This window comes from Mauremys mutica, chromosome 1 (genome assembly GCF_020497125.1).
Source record: "Mauremys mutica isolate MM-2020 ecotype Southern chromosome 1, ASM2049712v1, whole genome shotgun sequence".
Classification (NCBI taxonomy): Eukaryota; Metazoa; Chordata; order Testudines; family Geoemydidae; genus Mauremys; species Mauremys mutica.
The window spans coordinates 149,895,251-149,915,438 of record NC_059072.1 but is presented as its reverse complement, the minus strand read 5'-3'; the positions used below and the strand labels follow the sequence as shown (position 1 = coordinate 149,915,438).

General features: G+C 45.7%; 1 protein-coding gene across 2 annotated transcripts in view; it reads left to right on the top strand.

The window, feature by feature from the left end:
- Nucleotides 1-1,571: 1,571 nt before the first annotated feature.
- LOC123356447 (transient receptor potential cation channel subfamily V member 6-like) overlaps nucleotides 1,572-20,188 on the top strand; it is an 83,023-nt gene continuing 64,406 nt past the window's right edge. The window contains exon 1 of one of the 2 annotated variants that reach the window (XM_044999710.1): nucleotides 1,572-1,921. In XM_044999710.1, the coding sequence (XP_044855645.1) occupies nucleotides 1,794-1,921 (128 nt within the window). In that variant the 5' untranslated portion in view covers nucleotides 1,572-1,793. Of the gene's footprint in view, nucleotides 1,922-16,576; nucleotides 16,701-20,188 lie in introns of those variants that run through there. The other variant, XM_044999720.1, reaches the window with a different exon arrangement.

Sequence of the window (20,188 nt, the reverse complement as noted above, 5' to 3'; positions counted from 1 at the left end):
AGCTCTGCAGCCCCAATTCTGCGGGGGAAATTCTGCACAAATTCTGCTTTGGGCAGTGGTGCAGAATTCCCCCAGGAGTAATGTGCTGAGCCAGGCTGTTTTCAGCAGAACTTGGCAAATAACTCATTTTTCAGTTCACTGGCAGGTCCCAAAAATTGAAAAAAAAAAAAAACAGTTCTGGTAGAACCAAACCCTAACACTGTGAAAAATTTTGGCAAATTGAAATGGTTTTATTTGGGGCATTTTTCCAGGCACTAAATTCACAAATGGCCAGAGGAGTCACCTCTGCCCCTATCTTTTAGTCCAGAGGTTAGGGCAGGCATCCAGGGCATGGGTGATTCAGGTTCAATCCCCCCCACTTCCTCCGGCAGGTGAGTGCTCTAACCACAGGGCTATGCAATCATTCTCACACACTTTCCCTAGCCCAATCACTGCCCATTGTCTTTCACAGTGGCAATTCATAATCATTCATAATGATAATGACTAGTCATTGGGACAAAAAGAGAGTGTCAGAACGACTGCATAGCCCATGTTAGGGCATACACATGGGAGGCCCAAGTTCAAGTCCCTGTGCCAATAAATATTTAATTATTTATACAAAGTCTAACAGCTTCAACAGCAGAAATTGAAAGCCCCCCCCCCACACACACACAAACAAACCTCAGAATATCCCATGGCCCAGTGGTCAGAGTGCTTTTTTGTAATGCGGAATTCTCTAGAGACAGAGGGGGGAATTAAATCTGACTCACTCACATGCTGGATGAGTACCTTCCACCCCTGCCTTCACCTTCTTCTGCTATTTCTTTTCTTGCTGTTTTGTGAATGGTGTCTAAATCCTTCTCCCGCAAATTTTTGGTCCAAAACTATTCTGTGAATTCATCTAAAATTCGCAAATAGTTTTGAGTTGACCCAAACTGCATTTTTCAGCAAATTAATTATTTTCTTTAAAAATGTCACCTAGCTCTAGTCATTGTAACCAGCTCAACTGACAGGCAGCTTCTACAATCTGCACAGATATATACAAATTGGACAAAACACTGATTTATATACTACCAACCGGAACTGTGGGACAGAACCGTAAATGTCTTTGTTTTCAAAGGACCCATGGTCATCCTAGTCCCATCAAATGATTTTACAGCATGTGTTTGTGAGTGTGGTGATGGAGGGAGGGGCAGATTTGCTTGAAGCAGATTGCCTGTGTGCCTAGGCCAAATTCCCATTCACTGGCTCATAGACTCATCTCACCCACCCACTTCTGTAACAAACTCCTAACCTATGCCTGAGTTATTGAAGTCCTCATCTCATTCTCTCCTCTTGTATAGGGAGAGACACAGAGGAGCAAATACATCCTGCAGATACCAATAGGTCCCTTACAGCCTTTGCTTGTTCTTAAAAAACTTCTTATCAGCTTTAAAACACCCACTGGAAGTTCTGCGTTGTTTAGCAGTGAGATTGCTCAATAGACATGTGGGAGTGCGAGTGGCTTCCAAACAAAGCTGTGTCTCTTTAAATCAGAAGGTAACTTAGTAGAAAGGGGTGTGTTCTCGCTCTCAGCCATTCCCCAGCAGGTAGTATCTGTTTCTGAGACACAGCCAGATGCCTGCCTCAACCAAATGTTGTAACCATCCACCTGTCTCCCAAACTGACATTTTCTGAAGGAACATCCACCTCCCACTCAGATCATCTTGCCCCCCTGGAACGAAGGAATAGAGAGCCATTCACAAAGAAACATCACAGGAAGAAGCAGATGGAGCAGCAGGTCTGAGTTCAGCTGACAAGGAGAACACAGGACAATGGGGATGTTCCTGCCTGGGGATCATGGGCTGCTCCTTGGGCTCTGGAACTCTCTGTTGCGCAGGTTTCAGAGTGAAAAATCCTGGACCAGACGCCTGGATGAAATCAACTTGCTGCAGCAGAAAAGGTAAGTTCCAGCCTGGCAGCTCCCTCCTACTTCTTCTTCAATCCCTTCTCTCTCATGTCGTTCCTTCTGGGGCTCTTCCTACAACAGGTAAGTGAAGAATGGGCTCCGAGTACTTGCCTATGTCCTGGCTATCTCCCCTGAAGAGAAGCAATCCTGTCATTTTACATTCCCAAGGCAACTGTGCAAAACACTGTAACTAGATCTCCAAGGGAAAAGCTGCTTGTAGTTTTCACCTGCTTTCTGTGCCTGGCTGGAATGCAAAACATAATCTCTGTCTCCAGCCAGCAGAGAATCACTTCTGTCTTTTCTGCAGGAAAGAGGCACTTTTTCCTGTGTTGCTGGCTTTAGGGCAACCATGCCACTGGAGCTGCTACAGACACCAGTCAACAGACGTTAAATAAATCTACCCCACCCAGGTGCACCCTAATCTTAGAAGTGCGACCCCTAAACTGGTCCAGTCAGGGAGGGAAAGAAGAGTTTATGGGGATCCTGTGCCAGCTGTGATGTTCTGTAGTCTCATGTGAACAGTGCTCTGCCCCCTTCTCAGTGTGGAATGATTGTGCCATGTGAGAGATGGGTCAGACCCACAACTAATGCTCACCTCCTATTGAAATGGATTTGTGGCAAGGGGCACAATGACTTCTTGCCACTTTGTTCTCAGTGTCCAGAAATGCCTCTTCCTTCCCAACAAGTCCTCAGGAAGGAAAGGGCACCACTCCTGGCTTGGGTCAGCCACTGAGCATGGAGGAGGTCTCTGCAGTGAGATATGAGGAGCAACCCATACCCTGAGTATGCTGCTTCCTGCTCTCTTGCCCGTGGTGACCTCCCACTCCTAACTGTGCTGTAGAGTTTGCTGAACTGGGGGGGTCTCACCAGCTAAACCCTAAAGTTTGGTTTGTGAAGGGCTGGCAGCAAACTGTGTCCTTCAGGTTCACTTTGAGAGCTGAGTCCTAAGAACTGTGACTTTCAGGGATGTATCCTAGCCCTCTCACCCCTCAAGGAGTCATGGGGCTCTCGCGTTACTTTAGATGTTCTTTAATCAGGGTCATTATCAGCCTGTAGGGGTGGGGTATCACCAGTGCTGCCCGCACAGCAGGTATCTGGGAGTGGGAGATGCATGGTGTAGGCCTGCTGTCCTCACAATCCAGAAGGGTCTTTCTGGGTGGGGTGGTAATATTGCAGCAGGAGCAGAGAAAACACTTCTACCAGCTTGAGCCCATGGACAGAGAAGCTCCCTAATCCCAAGCATAGTAGAGAGAGATGACTGTCCTAGCGCACAGCGATTAGGGAAGTCTGGCCACTGTGCCAGGGATTCTGGGGGACACACTCGTAGACAACTGATTAGGTGCATGGTGTTGACTTCCTGTGGCTGGTCACAGGACTAGATTGTTTAGTGATCCAAGCTGCTGAGCAAATCTTATGACATACTTAATACAATAATAATACCTATCATTTGTATAAAACTTTTCAGTAGATCTCAAAGTGCTTTATAGAGATGGTCTTTATTCCCATTTTACAGATGGGGAAACTGAAGCACAGAAACAGGAAATGACTTGCCCAGTGTCACCCAGCAGGCCAGGAGTAGAGATTGGACTAGAACCCAGGGATTTTCAATCCTAGTGCTAGGCTCTGTTGACTAGCCCACAGTGTTCATCCTTTGCATTCTTATAGCAGCTCCCATCTGAGCACAGTGAAGAATTTCACAAGCATTGATGAATTCATCCTTGGATAAATATCATTATCTCTATTTTACAAGTGGGGAAACTAAAGCACAGAGAGGCTAAGGCCCAAATCCTCAGAGGCATTTAGGCTCCAATAACTTCCATTGAAATCAATGGAAGTTAGGTGCCTAAATGCCTTTGAGAACCTAGGTTAAGTCATTTGCCCAGTGACAAAGCCAGAATAGCACCCAGAAATCTTGCTTCTGAATCCTCTGCTTTAAACACTAGACAACACTCTTTACTGCTGATTTAATATATTGTTAAACAAGTATAATTGTGCAATGGTGGCCAAAACCAGCAAAGATGGATGTTAGAGTATGTAATGAATGTGGGAGTGAATGCCATTGAAAATATTATAATGCTGTTATAATTAATCAATGGGACACCATCTGCTGTAATGATGCACTCAGTTTTGGTTATCTTATAGAAAAAAGGAGATAACAGAAAATGAGGGGGCTCTGAGATGGGTGACAAAAATGATTTAAAGGCATAAAGAGACTTTGGTAAAGACTGAAAAGATTGAAATTGTTGAGTGTAGAGATGAGAAGTGTAAAAGGAGACGTGAAAGGGGTTTACAACACAATGAATGGGATAGAGAAGGTAAATGAGATAGTCCTGTGTATCCCTTCTCATAATACAAGAACAAAGAGATGTCCAATAAAACTGAAAAGCAATAAATTTAAAACTGAATAAAGGAAGTAGTTTTTTATGCAATACATAATAAACTTGTGGAACTTGTTACCACTAGGTGTGACTGAGATCAAGAGTGTGGCTTGATCCAAAAAAGGATTAGACACATCCATGAATAATGAGAACAAGAGGTATAAACAATGTGCAAGAAGTATAAACCCTCATGCTTTACAGCATAAGCCAACCACTGAGCCCAGATCCTTCAATGTGTTTAGGCACCTAACGCCATTCAATACCTTTGAAGATCTGGGCATAGTTGCGTGAGATTCAAAAGAAACCTGTCCTTAGGACATGTTTATGCTGAATGGGCCTTTTCCACCTTCCTCTGAAGTATGTGGTATTGGCTACAGCCAATGACAGAATACTGGACTGAGTGCACCACTGTTGTGATCCACTATGATGATGGCTGGGTTACTGTAGTTTCATACAGTAAGACAGCTATAGTGCTATTCAGTGTGGCCTGGAGGAGTGAGTGCAGGCCTAAGAGTCAGGTAATGCTGAGTTCTTATCCTGGACTTACCTGCCTTAGTTTCCCTGCACATTGAGGATAATTTGTATCTACCTACCTCCTAGAGGTATTGTGGGGAAAGGGAAATTCATTAGTTAATGTCTGCAAAGACCTTTGAATAAATAAAGTGCAGTAAAAGGTGCTGGGTATTATTCATATAGTAAATCTGAAATATTTATAAATATGAGTCGGTTGCCTTTCCAATTGTATTATTTCATTCCATTACAATCTGTACATCATACACACATTCCTTATACACGAACAGCCACGTGCCTGCAGTGGGATGTATGTACCTCATATTGTGTCAGCCTTGAGTGGTAATCTGGAAATCAAAAAGGTGACTTAGTGCCTAGGGGAATTGGAATTTCATGTAGAACTGTCTGGCGCATTCTTCTGAATGATCATATAGATTGGTAGCTGCGGAATGCAGTATGGTGCACTCAGCCATGTTGCTGGCCTCTTAACATAGCAGTGATGATTGTGAGCCACTCAGATATGATTGATGCTTAAGAGTTGTGTTTTAAGACATCTTTAGCTTTATCTCAGGTTTTATTATATAACTCAAACAGCCCAGGGCCATTTTACTTTTATGGGCTAAATTCTAACCTCGGTGACACTATCCAACCTCAGGGAGATTATATGGGTGTAAATGAGGCTAGAACTTGGCCCTGTGGCCCAAAGTCACCCCTGGTGTAAAGTCACTTCAGCAGAATAAGAACAGGGATGACTTAGGTGCTGTGGAGCTGTTTTTCAGAGGTATTGACCACTTCTGGCTCCCATTGACTTCAAGTGGTGTTGAAAAGGTTCAGAAATTTGGCAAATCATCAAGCCCTATGGGTTCATCTCTTACCAGAACAGCAATCTGATGGGTCATGCAGGAGAACTCTGTTCACTTGCTGAAACATTTCTGGTAAGACTTTGCAGTAACATCTCAATAGTGTTGCTCTGTACCTCATGCTGATGTTAGGCTGGGGCCCTTAAACAAGAACAAACTCTTCAATGGACTTAAGCCAACTGCAATACTGTTTTGTTTTTTTTTAAGTCAGCAGTTACCATAAAGACATTTTGTACCTTTAGCTGTTCTTTTTGTTAGTAAGGATAATCTGATTAGATATGTCAATCTGGATCTCAAACGCATTTACTACAGTCTATTAGGACATCACTATGCAGATGTTTCTAAAAGACCCTGTCTGTCTGGGCAAAATTCTATGTTTTAAAGAAATCATAGACACTAAATATGAAAATATCTTTTTATCTCATATAGTTAAGGCTAAGATTTTGTCATGGATATTTTTAGTAAAAGTCAGGGACAGGTCACGGGCAATAAAGAAAAATTCACGGAAGCTGTGACCTGTCCCTGACTCTTACTAAAAACAGGGCCGGCTCCAGGGTTTTTGCCAGCTCGAGTGGCGGGGAGTGGGGGGAAAGCCGTGATCGGCGGCAATTCGGTGGCAGGTCCTTCCCTCTGAGAGGGACTGAGGGGCCGCCGCCGAATTGCCGCCGAAGAGCCGGATGTGCTGCCCCCTCTCCATTGGCCGCCCCAAGCACCTGCTTGCTGCGCTTGTGCCTGGAGCCAGTCCTGACTAAAAATATCCGTGACAAAATGGGGATCTGCAGGTCCCCACAGCTCTTGCCACAGGGCAGCTAGGGGCTGCAGGGGCCCCCGCCATGGGTTGGGTGTCGGAGTTCCAGGGTCCTCTGCTACCCACGGCTGGAAGCTGCGGGGCCCCTGCCACCTGCAGCAGCTGGGGGCTGCAGGGTACCCCTGCCGCTGCAGTTCCAGGGGCCTGCGGCAGCCAGGAGCTCAGGGGTTCCCCTGCTACCTGTGGCAATTGGGAGTTGCAGAGTTCCCCATCACTCGCAGCTCCAGGCAGGGCTGCCCAGAGGGGGGGCAAGTGGGGCAATTTGCCCCAGGCCTTGGGCCCCACAGGGGCCCAGCGAGCCCTGGCCTGGTGGCAGTCTGGGTCTTCGGCCAGCATTTCGGCAGCGGGGGGCCCTTCAGTGCTGCTGAAGACACGGAGTGACTGAAGGGTTCCCCGCCGCCGAAATGCCACTGAAGACCCAGACTGCCGCCAGGTGAGTACAAGCGCCGCAGCTCCTCCGCTTTGCCCCAGGCTCCCATAATCCTCTGAGCGGCCCTGGCTCCAGGCCAGGGCCCCCACCACCCACTGCTGTTGGGAGCTCGGGGGTTCCCCCGCCACCTGCAGCATTTGGGAGCTGCGGGGTACCACCACTGCCTGCAGCAGCTTGGAGCTCTGGGAGCCACCAGAGGTGGTGGGGGTGTCCAGGAGCTCCCTGCCCCCATGGACAGCAGGGGACCCTGCACCTCCTGAGAGCCGCAGGCTGAAGTCACGGAGATTGCTGGAAGTCACGGATTCTGTGACTTCTGCGACCTCAGTGACTAAATTGTAGCCTTACATATAGTCCATCAACCTGCCAATACTGAAGTGTTCTCAGCGGTACATTTCTCAAAGCATGCAGCATATGGGATGATTAATACTGAGATCTATTCGGCTGTGGAATGGTCTTCCAAGTGGAGTTGTGGAAGGCCTTTCTCTTGAGTCCTTTTAAATTGGACTGTATAATATACTGCCATCTAGCTGTACTGTATTATAAGGAATAGCTCTGAACTGGTCTGGTATGGAAAGAACAAGATGTACCTTAGTGGGAACTTTCCATCTCTTGGTAATTTTTATGATGAAGATAATGGGTTGTTAGTGTTATTTTTGTAATGTTCCTTTTTATACTCCCCACCCCTTGAAATTATTTTCAAATAGTATGAATCTGAAGTAATAAACAAAGGTCACGCTGGTTTTAAGCTAGGCATGCAACTACTCTGAGGAATGTACTGATTTCTACCAGATCCCATGTTGAAGGATCTCTGCTAACCATGAGTAAGTACACCTCTACCTCGATATAACGCCACCAAACAGAACACCAATTTAACGCGGTAAAGCAGTGCTCTGGGGGGGGCGAGGCTGCGCACTCCAATGGATCAAAGCAAGTTCGATATAACGCTGTTTTACCTATAACACGGTAAGATTTTTTGGCTCCCGAGGACAGCGTTATATCGAGGTAGAGGTGCACCTAAAAAGTTCTGCTTGTTTAGGAGAACAACCCCAAAGTTTGAATGTTTGGCTTAACCTTTCTGGGGCTGCAAACCAGACTGGGAATTTCAGGAGAGATCAACCTTGCCCTCAAGAATTCAAGAGAGACAGTGCTGTCTAGTACTTAGTGTAGGGCACTGAGAGTCAGGACAGCTTGGTTCTTTTTTCACTCTGTCACTGACTGGCTGTAAGACCTTCAGCTGATCCTTTCACCTCTCTGTGCTTCTGTTTCCTCATCTGTATAATAGCAATAATAGCAGCCCCTTTTTGTAAAGTGCTTTGAGATCCTCATTTGAAAAGAGCTATAGGAATACGCAATGAGTCACTTCCCACTTCATGTCAAACAAAAAACACCTTGATAACAGTTTGTTTTAGATTGGCTTTAACATTTAGGCCTGGTCTACACACAGAAATTGCACCAATTTAACTTTTCTGTTTTCCTAACTGATTAGCTAAATTGGTGCAATTTCTGTGTGTAGAGAAGCTCTTACAGTTCCAGCTAGGATCCAGAAGCATGGAAGCAGCCACAGAGAAAATACAGAACTAATATGGGGGAATGTATCAGTCTTTACAGTGCACTTAAAAATTAAGTAGCACAGAAGTCTTCTCCAAGGACATTTGAATAGGACAGGAACAATAGTTATGGAAAGTACTTGGGTAGTGGTTTCTATCAAGTCTCCTGCATCTTTGTATGTGCATAGTACCTGTAATCCAAGGATCTCAGAGCACTTTATAAACAATAGCAAATTAAACTTCACAACATCTCTATGAGCAGTATATCATTATTTCCATTTTACAGATGAAGACACTGAACCACAGCAGGACTAACTTTGATAGTCTGAGTAGGAATCCTAGGGCCTGATTTTAATACGTTTACCTTTTGACAACAACAATGATCCAACCTTCAAAATACAGATTGGGGAAAGTGGAAAGGTATGGTGAAATGGGGACAATATTGGACATGCAAGGAGGGGCACAGTAGATGATTCATAGATTACAAGGCCAGAAGGGAATCTAGATTGTGATCATCTAATCTGTATAACACAGGCTATAGAACTGCCCCCAAATAATTCCTAGAGATTAGCTTTTAGAAGAAAACATCCAACGTTAATTTAAAAGTTGTCAGTGATGGAGAATCCACCACGACCCATGGTAAGTTGTTCTAATGGTTAATTACTCTTGCCTTTAATAAATTGCACTTTATTTTCAGCCAGAATTTGTCTAGTTTCAGCTACCAGGCATTGGATCATATTATTCCTGTCTCTGCTTGATTGAAAAGCCCTTTATAAATATTTATTCCCCATATAGATACTTACAGACTGCAATCAAGTCACCCCTTAAACTTGATTGAGCTCTTTGAGTTTTATAAGACAAGTTTTCTAATCCCTTAATCATTCTTGTGGCTCATCTCTGAACCCACTCCAATTTATCAACATCCTTCTTGAACTATGGGCATGAGAACTGCACACATTATTCCAGTAGCTGATGCACCAGTGCCAAATATAGTGATAAAATAACCTTTCTACTCCTACTCAAGATTCCCCTGTTTATGCAACCCAAGATTGCATTAGCTCTTTTGGCTTCAGCAACACACTGTGAGTTCATGTTCAGCTGATTATCCACCCCACCCCCACATTTTTTTCAGAGTCACTACTTCAGTATAGGGTCCCCCGTGCTGTAATTATGGCTTACATACTTCGTTCCTAGATGTATACATTTACATTTATTTGTATTAAAACACATATTGTTTGTGTGCATCTAGTTTATCAAGTGGTCCAGATTGCTCTGAATCACTGGCCTGTCCCTTTCATTATTTACCACTCCCCCAATTTGTGTGTCATCTGCAAACTTTATTGGGGATGATTTTCTGTTTTCTTCCAGATCATTGATAAAAATGTTAAATAACATTGGGCCAAGAACAGATCCTTGTGGGATTCCATTGGAAATATACCTGCTTAATGACGATTCCCAGTTTACAGTTACATTTTGAGACCTATAAGTTATCTAGGTTTTAGTCTGTTTAGTTTTTTAATCAGAATGTTGTGAAGTACCAAGTCAAATGTCTTACAGAAGTCTAAGTATATTACATCAACACTATTACCTTTATCAACCGAACTTATAATCTTATAAAAAAATCAAGTTAGTTTGACAGGATCTATTTTCCATATACCCTTGTTGATTGGCATCACAGTAGAACCTCAGAGTTATGAACACCAGAGTTACGAAATGACTGGTCAACCACATACCTCATTTGGAACCAAAAGTGCACAATCAGGCAGCAGTAACAACAACAAAGCAAATACTGTGTTTAATGTAAACTACTAAAATATAGGGAAAGTTTAAAAAAAGATTTGACAAGATAAGAAAACTGTTTCTGTTCCATTTAAATTAAAATGGTTAAAAGCAGCATTTTTCTTTTGCATAGTAAAGTTTCAAAGCTGTATTAAATCAATGTTCAGTTGTAAACTTTTGAAAGAACAACCATAACATTTTATTGAGAGTTATGAGCAACCACCGTTCCCGAAGTGTTTCTAACTCTGAAGTTCAACTGTAATTACATTTGTGACGGTACCTCCCATAAGGCTTTATGGAAATATGTTTAAAATGTATTTTATGCTACATATGCCGTGTAACACATCTCTGTAAAGGTTATGATCTACTGAATCTATTAATCCTATTTGTATGCATGTATCATTTTTGTATTCAAAGTTATGAATATTGGCTGTGTACTGGCTTGATTTCTAAATAACCTTAGTAGAGCATTTGGTCAGTTCCTGGAGAAAGGAAAGTTGAATTAAGTACCTAATCAAGAAACACTTAAAGGACAATGAATCTTGGAATGCTCCAATCCACATAAGAAGTCTATTTGAGGACTTTCAAGGTAGCATGTGACCTATGGCTGCTACCTGGTAAGAAACTGAGTCATGCATGGACATGTGACTTGCCCAGGTGACTCCCAAACTCCATCTTGGAGCTGGACTTTGCATAGGAGTGAGGAGGGGGTCTCCACCCACAAGAGAGAGTCTATTTAACCCCCTGGGAGACCCCTCCATTTTGTCTTCAGCTGGCTAAAGAGAGCGCCTCTCCACCCCCCAGGACAGGGTCGGCTCCAGACCCCAGCGCGCCAAGCGTGCGCTTGGGGCGGCATTTTGCCGGGAGGGCGGCAGGCGGCTCCGGCGGACCTTCCGGAGTCATGCCTGCGGGAGGTCCACCGGAGCCGCAGGACCAGCAGACCTCCCGCAGGCATGAATGCGGAGGGTCCGCTGTTCCCGCGGCTCCGGTGGACCTCCCGCAGGCATGACTGCGGAGGGTTCGCTGGTCCCACGGCTCAGGTGGACCTCCCGCAGGCATGCCTGCAGATGCTCCACCGGAGCCGTGGGACCAGCGCACCCTCCGTAGGCACGTCTGCAAGAGGTCCCCCGGAGCTGCAGGACCGGCAACCAGCAGCGCGCCCCCTGCAGCGTGCCGCCGTGCTTGGGGCGGCCAAATTCATAGAGCCGCCCCTGCCCCAGGACACTTGAAAGTAATTGGAACAAAGGACAGTGACTGCAAGGGGTGTGAGTGATTGCTGGACCCAGGCTAAAAGGAGATTAGTGTGTAAAACCGAGCATTCTGGAACTGGTGAGGATCTTATCTGTATTTGGTTTGATTAGACATAGATTTGCGTGTTTTATTTTATTTTGCTTGGTGACTTACTTTGTTCTGTCTGTTACTACTTGGGACCACTTAAATCCTACTTTCTGTATTTAGTAAAATCACTTTTTACTTATTAATTAACTCAGAGTATGTATTAATACCTGGGGGAGACAAACAGCTGTGCATATCTCTCTATCAGTGTTATAGAGGGTGAACAATTTCAGTTTACTCTGTATAAGCTTTATACAGGGTAAAATGGATTTATTTGGGTTTTAGACCCCATTGGGAGTTGAGCATCTGAGTGTTAAAGACAAGAACACTTCTGTAAGCTGCTTTCAGTTAAGTCTGCAGCTTTGGGGCACGTGGTTCAGACATTGGGTCTTTATTGGAGCAGATGGGGTTGTCTGGCTCAGAAAGACAGGGTGCTGGGGTCCCGAGCTGGCAGGGAAGGCAGGAGCAGAAGTAGTCTTGGCACATCAGGTGGCAGGTCCCAAGTCGGGGTTTCTGTGATCCAACCCATCACAGTGGCGTAGTTGAGCAGGGTCTGTGCACAGCTGACTGTTTTGAGATACTGGTAGTGATTTTAAGTGAGTTTTAAGTGTGGTGGCTGGAGAACAGACAAAGTGGTTACTCTTTGTTATTTTCTGTTTGCTTATTTCGGGCAAGGGAAGTAGGGACAGAAAAGGAAGCAAAATAATGTCGGAACAGTGGGCGCCAGGAAAGTCTCTGTTAACTAAAAATCCCCTGAGCTGAATGCATCCCAGTTTCAGTGAACTGCAGAGGGGGTGTGGCCCAGCACAAGAAAGCAGGAAAATGTCTACCAGTGAAGCAGCAACTAAACTAGAGCTGGCTAGACTGGAAGCAAAAGAGAAAGAAAATGAACATAAAAGACCAATGGAGAGGGAGGAATCTGCTCACAAGAGAGCTATGGAGGCAGAGGAAACTGCCCCCAAGAGGGCTATGGAGGCCCAGAGACATGAACTGGCTATAATGGAGTCAAAGAGACAAAACCCTCTACCTGCTGGATCCAGTTCCCCAAAAATCCATAAATGGGAGCAACTGTGTCCACAGTATGAGGAATCCAATGATATTGCTGAATATTTCATCACCTTCGAGAGACTGTGCACCCTCTGTGCCATCCCTGAAGATCAAAAGATGACCACATTGATAGCAAAATTAACTGGCAGAGCTCTGGACATATTCAATAAGATGCCTATTGATGATGCTTCAAACTATGGTAAATTTAAGGAACTGGTTTTGAAACAGTTTCAGGTTACACCTGAAACCTACTGGGTTAAATTCAGGAATCTTAAGAGGGGATCTGGATTGAGTAATGTGGCTTATGTAAATTAAATGAGAGATTTGGTAGAAAAGTGAGTGAAGGGGAAGGGCATTACAAGCTTGGAAGAAATGTGTGATTTGGTTACTCAGGAACAGTTCCTGAATATGTGCAGTGATGACATAAAACAGTATTTGTGGGACAAAAAGGTGAATGCAGTGGGAGAATTAGCTGGGTTTTCAGGCTCTTATGAGCAAGCACAAGCTGCAATTAAACATAAATCACTAGCAGAGAGGTACAGGGTTGGGGGAAAGCAAAATCACTGTTTTACCCTTGGTAAAAAAGAGTCTGGGCATTCACCTCCCCATTCCCCTGTTACTCGTCCCAAACTTCCTGTACAAGTAGAGGAGCCCAAGAGGTGCTATCATTGTAAGTTCACTGAGCACCTGAGGAATAAGTGTCCCTTGCGGAGTGGGAACAAGCAGCAAGTAACACATAAAACTAATACTTCTCAGAGCCCAGCTGCTGCCTCTTTCCACACAGGATATGTAAAGCCTGCTTTCACATAATCAAGCAGTGAGCACATGTATGCTGTTAAATTGAATGGAAAAGTGCTTCTTGGCCTAAGAGATACAGGTGCTGAGATTTCTGTGGTCAGGAAGGACCTGATCCAGGAGAAGGATTTATTGCCTGGGAAACTAGCAGAATTAGAGTTGGTGGGGTGTTACAAAGTCCTTACACCTTTAGCTAAAATGCACATGCAAACTAAGGTTTTGCAGGCTGAACTGATTGTTGCCACGGTGGCACACAATTTTGCATCATTTCTACTGGGGAATGATTTCTTTAATGTGGCAGAATCTGTCCCAAAGTTGGTTAGGAGTGAAAAGGAATCTTGTGCTAAAACCCCCGGGGGCGGGGGCAGGGGTGGGGTGAAGTCACATGGACTGCTAGGGGAATAGGAGGGTGTCTCTTAGGGCTTGGTTACACTTGCACTTTACAGAGCAATAAAGCCTCCCAGCATACTCCCCGTCCATGCTGGCAAGGCACGGAGAGCAATCTGACTCCCTGGTTTGAGCGGTCTTGGTACTCCACCTCCTCGAGAGGATTAACAGCTGTTGCATATTGAGTGAGACACTGCAGCTCCAGTGTAAACAAGGAGTAACGTTATTATGCACTGATTGACCTCTGGAAATGCTCCATAATCCTCTTAACTGAAGTGGTATCTTGTCATTGTTGTGAACTCGGGACGTGGAAGTGCCCTTTCAAAGCTCCGGTTCACGGGCTGCTTATCTGGTCCGAGAGAAAAACAAACAGCTACTGTTTGTTTTGAGTGAGTGAGAGAGAGGCAGGGGGGCTCCGTTTGGAGTGCGGGCTGCTCAAAAAAAAAACAAAACAGCTACTGTTTGCTTTGAGCGAGGTGGGGGAGGGAGGGGGGTCTGAACTTACAAGACAGTGTGCTGACACACTCTCAGCACCCCAAAAACCCACTCTCTCTGCCCCCACACTCCCTATAACACTCCAACCCCCCCACACACACACCTTGAATGCTGGGATAGCTGCCCATAATGCACCACTTCCAATGCAGCTGCAAATGCTACAAATGTATTGGGAGAGACACTGCAGCTCCAGTGTAAACAAGGAGTAACGTTGTGGACAGACTGGAGCGCTTTCCCTAGTTTGCTCTCCGAAGGCCGGTTTAACTTAAAGCGCTCTACAGCTGCAAGTGTAGCCTTTCAAGGTCCCTTCCAGTTCTAGGAGACAGGTATATCTCCAATTATTTATTTATTTTATTTAGCCATACCCTCTGATTCCTCTGTAGCAGTAAAAAATGCAGATTTCGGGGCAGGGATGGTTGTAGCTGGTTCCTGTGGCCCCAGGGCTCAAGGCAAGTTCCAGAGGGAGGGGCTGGATGAACCAGGTCCTGTCCCGTAATCATCTCCCTGGGGGAGGGAAATGATCCACTTTGTATCTATTGGGTCCACCCCAGCTGCTGACTGCCAGGAAGTCGCAGGTCAGCAGGGCCTGCTCTGGGGTGCACAGAGGCATGTGTCCCAAAGATGGTAGTTGGGGTCCTGGTGACCACTGCAGTGGAAACAGACTCCAAGATCTCTGCAGCTGGAAGCAAATCCAACCTGAGTGAAAAGGGGAGAATTTTGCTGGCCAGTGAAGAGTCTGCCATAGCTGGTAGCTGTGAACCCATAGCTGGACCAGGGTCACCTTCCCTTGGGACACAGGAGTGTCTGACCCAGAGGGGAGCCCAGAGAGGGAAGCCCAGACGGAAGGGGGGGGCAGAGAGTCTGCCCACCTTTTGTAGGAAGGAACTTTCCCAGTAGGAGGGTGAAAAGTCTGCATTTAAAATGCTAGACCTCTCTCCTATGGATCAGGTTTTAAGGGAAACCTGGGGGTCAGGTCTACTGGAGGGAGGAGTCCATCCAGATGACCTGTTGGGAACAGAAAGTGGGGTGTCCAAAGGGGTCCAGAGCACTCCATTGAAAGATGTTCCTGCTATTATTGCACAGGTATGTGGGGTCCAGCCCAGAGAAGTTCCAGAGGAAGGGGCAGAGGGCAGGCATGGTTGCAGTACACCCCTTCCTGGCCAAAGACCCAAATGCATGCCTGAATTAGAAGCCTTCCCCAAAGAGGCAGGAGAATCTGCATCAGAGTGCCTACCAGGGGGCACAAAGAAATGGGAAAATACAGTGGACACTAAACAAGCTAAATTGTGTGGACAAAGCCTGTCCACCGTAGATTTGCTGTTAATCTCGTGTCTTTTGCTAATTCATCTATGGGATAAAACAAAGGAATTCATACTAGTGGTAAATCCTTTAAAGATGTGGGACATAACTGCTTTGTGGAAGAAACTGTTGTACATGCTAGGGATGGTGACAGGACAGCCCCATGAGCATGTTATTTTTCAGCCTATACCTGTAAACAGACTGGAAGCTTGGCACAGCAGCAAAAGCATAACAGGCCCATGCTGCTGCTGTGTAGGAGGGGAAACGGAGGCACCCCGCCTGTAAACGGGTCGGACTCACCCCTGCAGCACCTCCTGCTGGTTGCTCTCCAAATTTGCTCTGTTCAGCCCTGGAGCCCCCTGTTCATAGGCCCCCCATGTCCCTCCTCGGACCCGGTACCCCTTTCTCTGGGGTACTGCCCCCTGGCAATAACCCCTTTCTTACTCTGTCTGGGTTTCCCCCTCCTTGGGAACCCCCCACCCTACTATCCCCACTTCTCCTCAGTAGTGGCTACTGCCCAGTCTCTATTTAGCCCCCATTCACTGGGGCAGACTGCAGTATCCAGTACTCATCATTTGGCAAAGGGGGTTTGGACCTGCTGCCTTGGCCTAACCTTAAGTTGCCCTCTGCAACCTCCCAGTACCTTCTACCAGGCCGCAGCCTGGGGCTTTCCAGACCAGAGCTCCCCCGCTCCTTAGCCTGTCCCCGGCCCTGCTTCATCCTAGGTACCTTGTCTCATCTACTAAGCAGCTAGGCCCATCTCTCTCTATCACCAGTGAGAGACTGTCTGGGCTCCTGGCTTCCCTGCCTTTTATAAGGCCCTGCTCCTCAGTTTGGGGCCTGGCCCCCAGCTGCAGCCACTTCCCTAATCAGCTCAGCCCTGTCAGGCCACTTTTTAAACCCCTTAAAACCCCGGAGCAGGGATCCACCCTGCTATACCGCCCCATCGCATTGGTGGCTAAATGTCAAGACACCTCCACTTTAACAGATATTGCTGTCTGCATTCTGTTAACAATATTATACCCCAATCTGTTTTCAGGCATCTGGGGACCAGGAACCCCAACTGGCTAGGACCCTGAGGAATGACATCATATGGTTTAAAGGTACTGAAAAGGAGTGTGACCAAAGACAAAGGGATTTTACATGTACTGCCTCTGCCATGGACAGTGTTCAAGTCTCTGGCAGTAAGCTCAGGGGGAGGGTGTGATGGTACCTCCCATAAGGCTTTATGGAAATATGTTTAGAATGTGTTTTATGCTACATATGCCATGTAACACATCTCTGTAAAGGTTATGATCTACTGAATCTATTAATCTTATTTGTATGCATGTATCATTTTTGTATTCAAAGTTATGAATATTGGCAGTTTAGTGGCTTAATTTCTAAATAACCTTAGTAGAGCATTTGGTCAGTTCCTGGAGAAAGGAATGTTGAAGTTAAGTACCTAATTGAGAAACACTTAAAGGACAATGAATCTTGGAATGCTCCAATCCACATAAGAAGTCTACCTGAGGACTTTCAAGGTAGCATGTGACCCATGGCTGCTACCTGTTAAGAAACTGAGAGTCATGCATGGATATGTGACTTGCCCAGGTGACTCCCAAACTCCATCTTGGAGCTGGACTTTGCATAGGAGTGAGGAGGGGGTCTTCACCCACAAGAGAGAGTCTATTTAACCCCCTGGGGACCTCTCCATTTTGTCTTCAGCTGGCTAAAGAAAGAGCCTCTCCACCCCCCAGGACACTTGAAAGAAATTGGAACAAAGGACAGTGATTGCAAGGGGTGTGAGTGATTGCTGGACCCAGGCTAAAAGGAGATTAGTGTGTAAAACCGATCATTCTGGAACTGGTGAGGATCTTATCTGTATTTGGTTTGATTAGACATAGATTTGCGTGTTTTATTTTATTTTGCTTGGTGACTTACTTTGTTCTGTCTGTTACTACTTGGGACCACTTAAATCCTACTTTCTGTATTTAGTAAAATCACTTTTTACTTATTAATTAACTCAGAGTATGTATTAATACCTGGGGGAGCAAACAGCTGTGCATATCTCTCTATCAGTGTTATAGAGGGTGAACAATTTCAGTTTACTCTGTATAAGCTTTATACAAGGTAAAATGGATTTATTTGGGTTTTAGACCCCATTGGGAGTTGGGCATCTGAGTGTTAAAGACAAGAACGCTTCTGTGAGCTGCTTTCAGTTAAGTCTGCAGCTTTGGGGCATGTGCTTCAGACCCTGGGTCTTTATTGGAGCAGAGGGGTGTGTTTGGCTCAGCAAGACAGGGTGCTGGGGTCCCGAGCTGGCAGGGAAAGCAGGAGCAGAAGTAGTCTTGGCACATCGGGTGGCAGCTCCCAAGGCAGGTTCTGTGATCCAACCCATCACAACATTGCCATCCTTTAACTCTTTATTATTGAGTCCCATGTCAGCCGCTCCATTATCTTGTGCAGGATTAATGTCAGGCTGACAAGCCTATAACTAAGTAGGTCATCCCTTTTTAAAAATTGGCACAACATTAGCTTTCTTTCAGTCTTCTGGAACTTACCCAGTGCTCCAAGAGTTATTGAAAATGAATGTTAACACACAGTGAGCTCCTCAGCCAGATCTTTTAAAACTCTTGGATGCCAGTTACTGGACCTGTTGATTTAAAAATGTCTGACATCAGTAGCTTCTGTGTAACATCCTCCAGAGATACCAGTGGAATGGAAAGTGTGTTATCATCACCATCTGATAAAATTATATCATTTTTTTCCCCAAATACAGAATAGAAATATTTATTGAGCATGTCTCTCACGTCTGCATTATTATTGATAATTCTACTATTTCTATCTAGCAATGGACCAATACCATTGTTTTTGTTTGTTTTTTGTTCCTAATATAGTTTAAAAACAACTCCTTGCTTTCCTTAAGTCTTTTGGCCATAGATTTCTCCTTGAGTCACTTTTTGTTTCTCTCATCAGTTTTCTACAATTCCTAACTTCTGATTTATATTCGTCATTATGAGCTTCCCCTTTCTTCCATTTGTTATATATAAAAATTGTTTTTATAGCTGCCTTCATGTCTCCTCTAAACAAGTTTGCTTTCTAAATCAGCATGGCCTTCTTCCTCAGTTGTGAGATTGTGGCATCTAGTAAGGTGTTGTAAATGATGCCTGTGCTATGCTGCTTCAGATTATGAAATCAGCTAGTGCTGTTATGTCCATACAAGCCGTAAGGGAGCTCTTTCCTCATTTGGCACTAACAGAACAGTTACAGATAGTGATCTGTTCTTCCTGTAGCAGAAATTTGAAAACATTCTCTAAACTACCTTGGATGCAACATCTCTGTTCTGCACCTCATTGTGGGTTATGCCAAAACTTGAGTCATTTTTAACCTATTGCTTTCTGCAGAGGAAGCTCAACAATACCCTACACAACACAGATTTCAGTCTTCCTTTTTTTTTATCATATGGTCTTTCTGCCAGGGGTTGTGACCCCCAGGAGGGTCATGAATAGGCATCAGGTGGTTGTGAACCTATCTTGCCCCTATTGCTAAATAGAAGGAGATTCCAGCGGGTTCCCAGCTAGACAGGATGGAGGAAGTGGGATTCTAGTATGTGCTCACTGTGCTACTTTTCAGTGTGGTGTAACAGCAACACAGAGGTAGATAGCTGACCTGGTCAATGTGGCCTGGCCAGGAACTTCCTGGTCCAGGGAAAGCTAAGCAGGTGGCACAGTAAGGCCCAGGTTAGCTTGTTGATTAGGTTTTAGGATTCAGTGGCCCAGCTATGGAATGCTCTAATACAGGAGTGAATAAAGGCCTGTTGATTTCCAGTTTCAAGCTGCAAAGGTCAGTCTAGGCATGTTACTGTGTCAGCTCCTCAGATACTTTCCCCAAGAAAATATCTGAACAGCAGCAGCAGAAAGGTGGCAGCCCTTTTTGCTTTTAGTTGCTCCCCATGGCTAGTCTGAATATCCTGGGGAGTGTTGAAGAGGTGATAATAGCAAAAAACATGAAGCACGATGCCTGGGCTCCTTTTCGCTACCATGGCTAGACCAGGGCTGTGGGGGTAGGAGCAGCCTGTTCCCCCATCCACAACAACAGCAGGAGTATCCCTGGGAAAGAGAAGCTAGTTGCAAAGAACACAATAGTAGTATTTATATGTTTTTCATTTGGGAATCCCAAAATGCTTTACAAAGGAGGATACATGTCATTATTCCCACTTGGTTAGAATGAGATACAAAGCCTGCCCAAGGCTTTATGGCATTAGAGCTGGCCATAGAAACCCAGGTCTCCTGACTCATAGGCACCAACTTTCTCCAGCACTGGTGGGTGCCCACGTCCCGCCCCCCACCCCTGGCACGGTCCTGACTCCACCCCACCCCCACCCCTGGCACCGCCCCCATTCCATCCCCACCCCAAAGTTCCTGCCCTAACTCCTCCCCCTCCCTGACCCTATTGGATCCCTTCCCCAAATTCCTGCCCTGGCCTCGCCTCTTCCCCCAGCGCATCAGGTTCCCCCTCCCTCCCTGCCCCACAAATCAGCCCTTTCATGGCGCAACCGCTGGGAGGGAGGGGGGAGAAGCAGGACACGGCGGCGCGCTTGAGGAGGAGG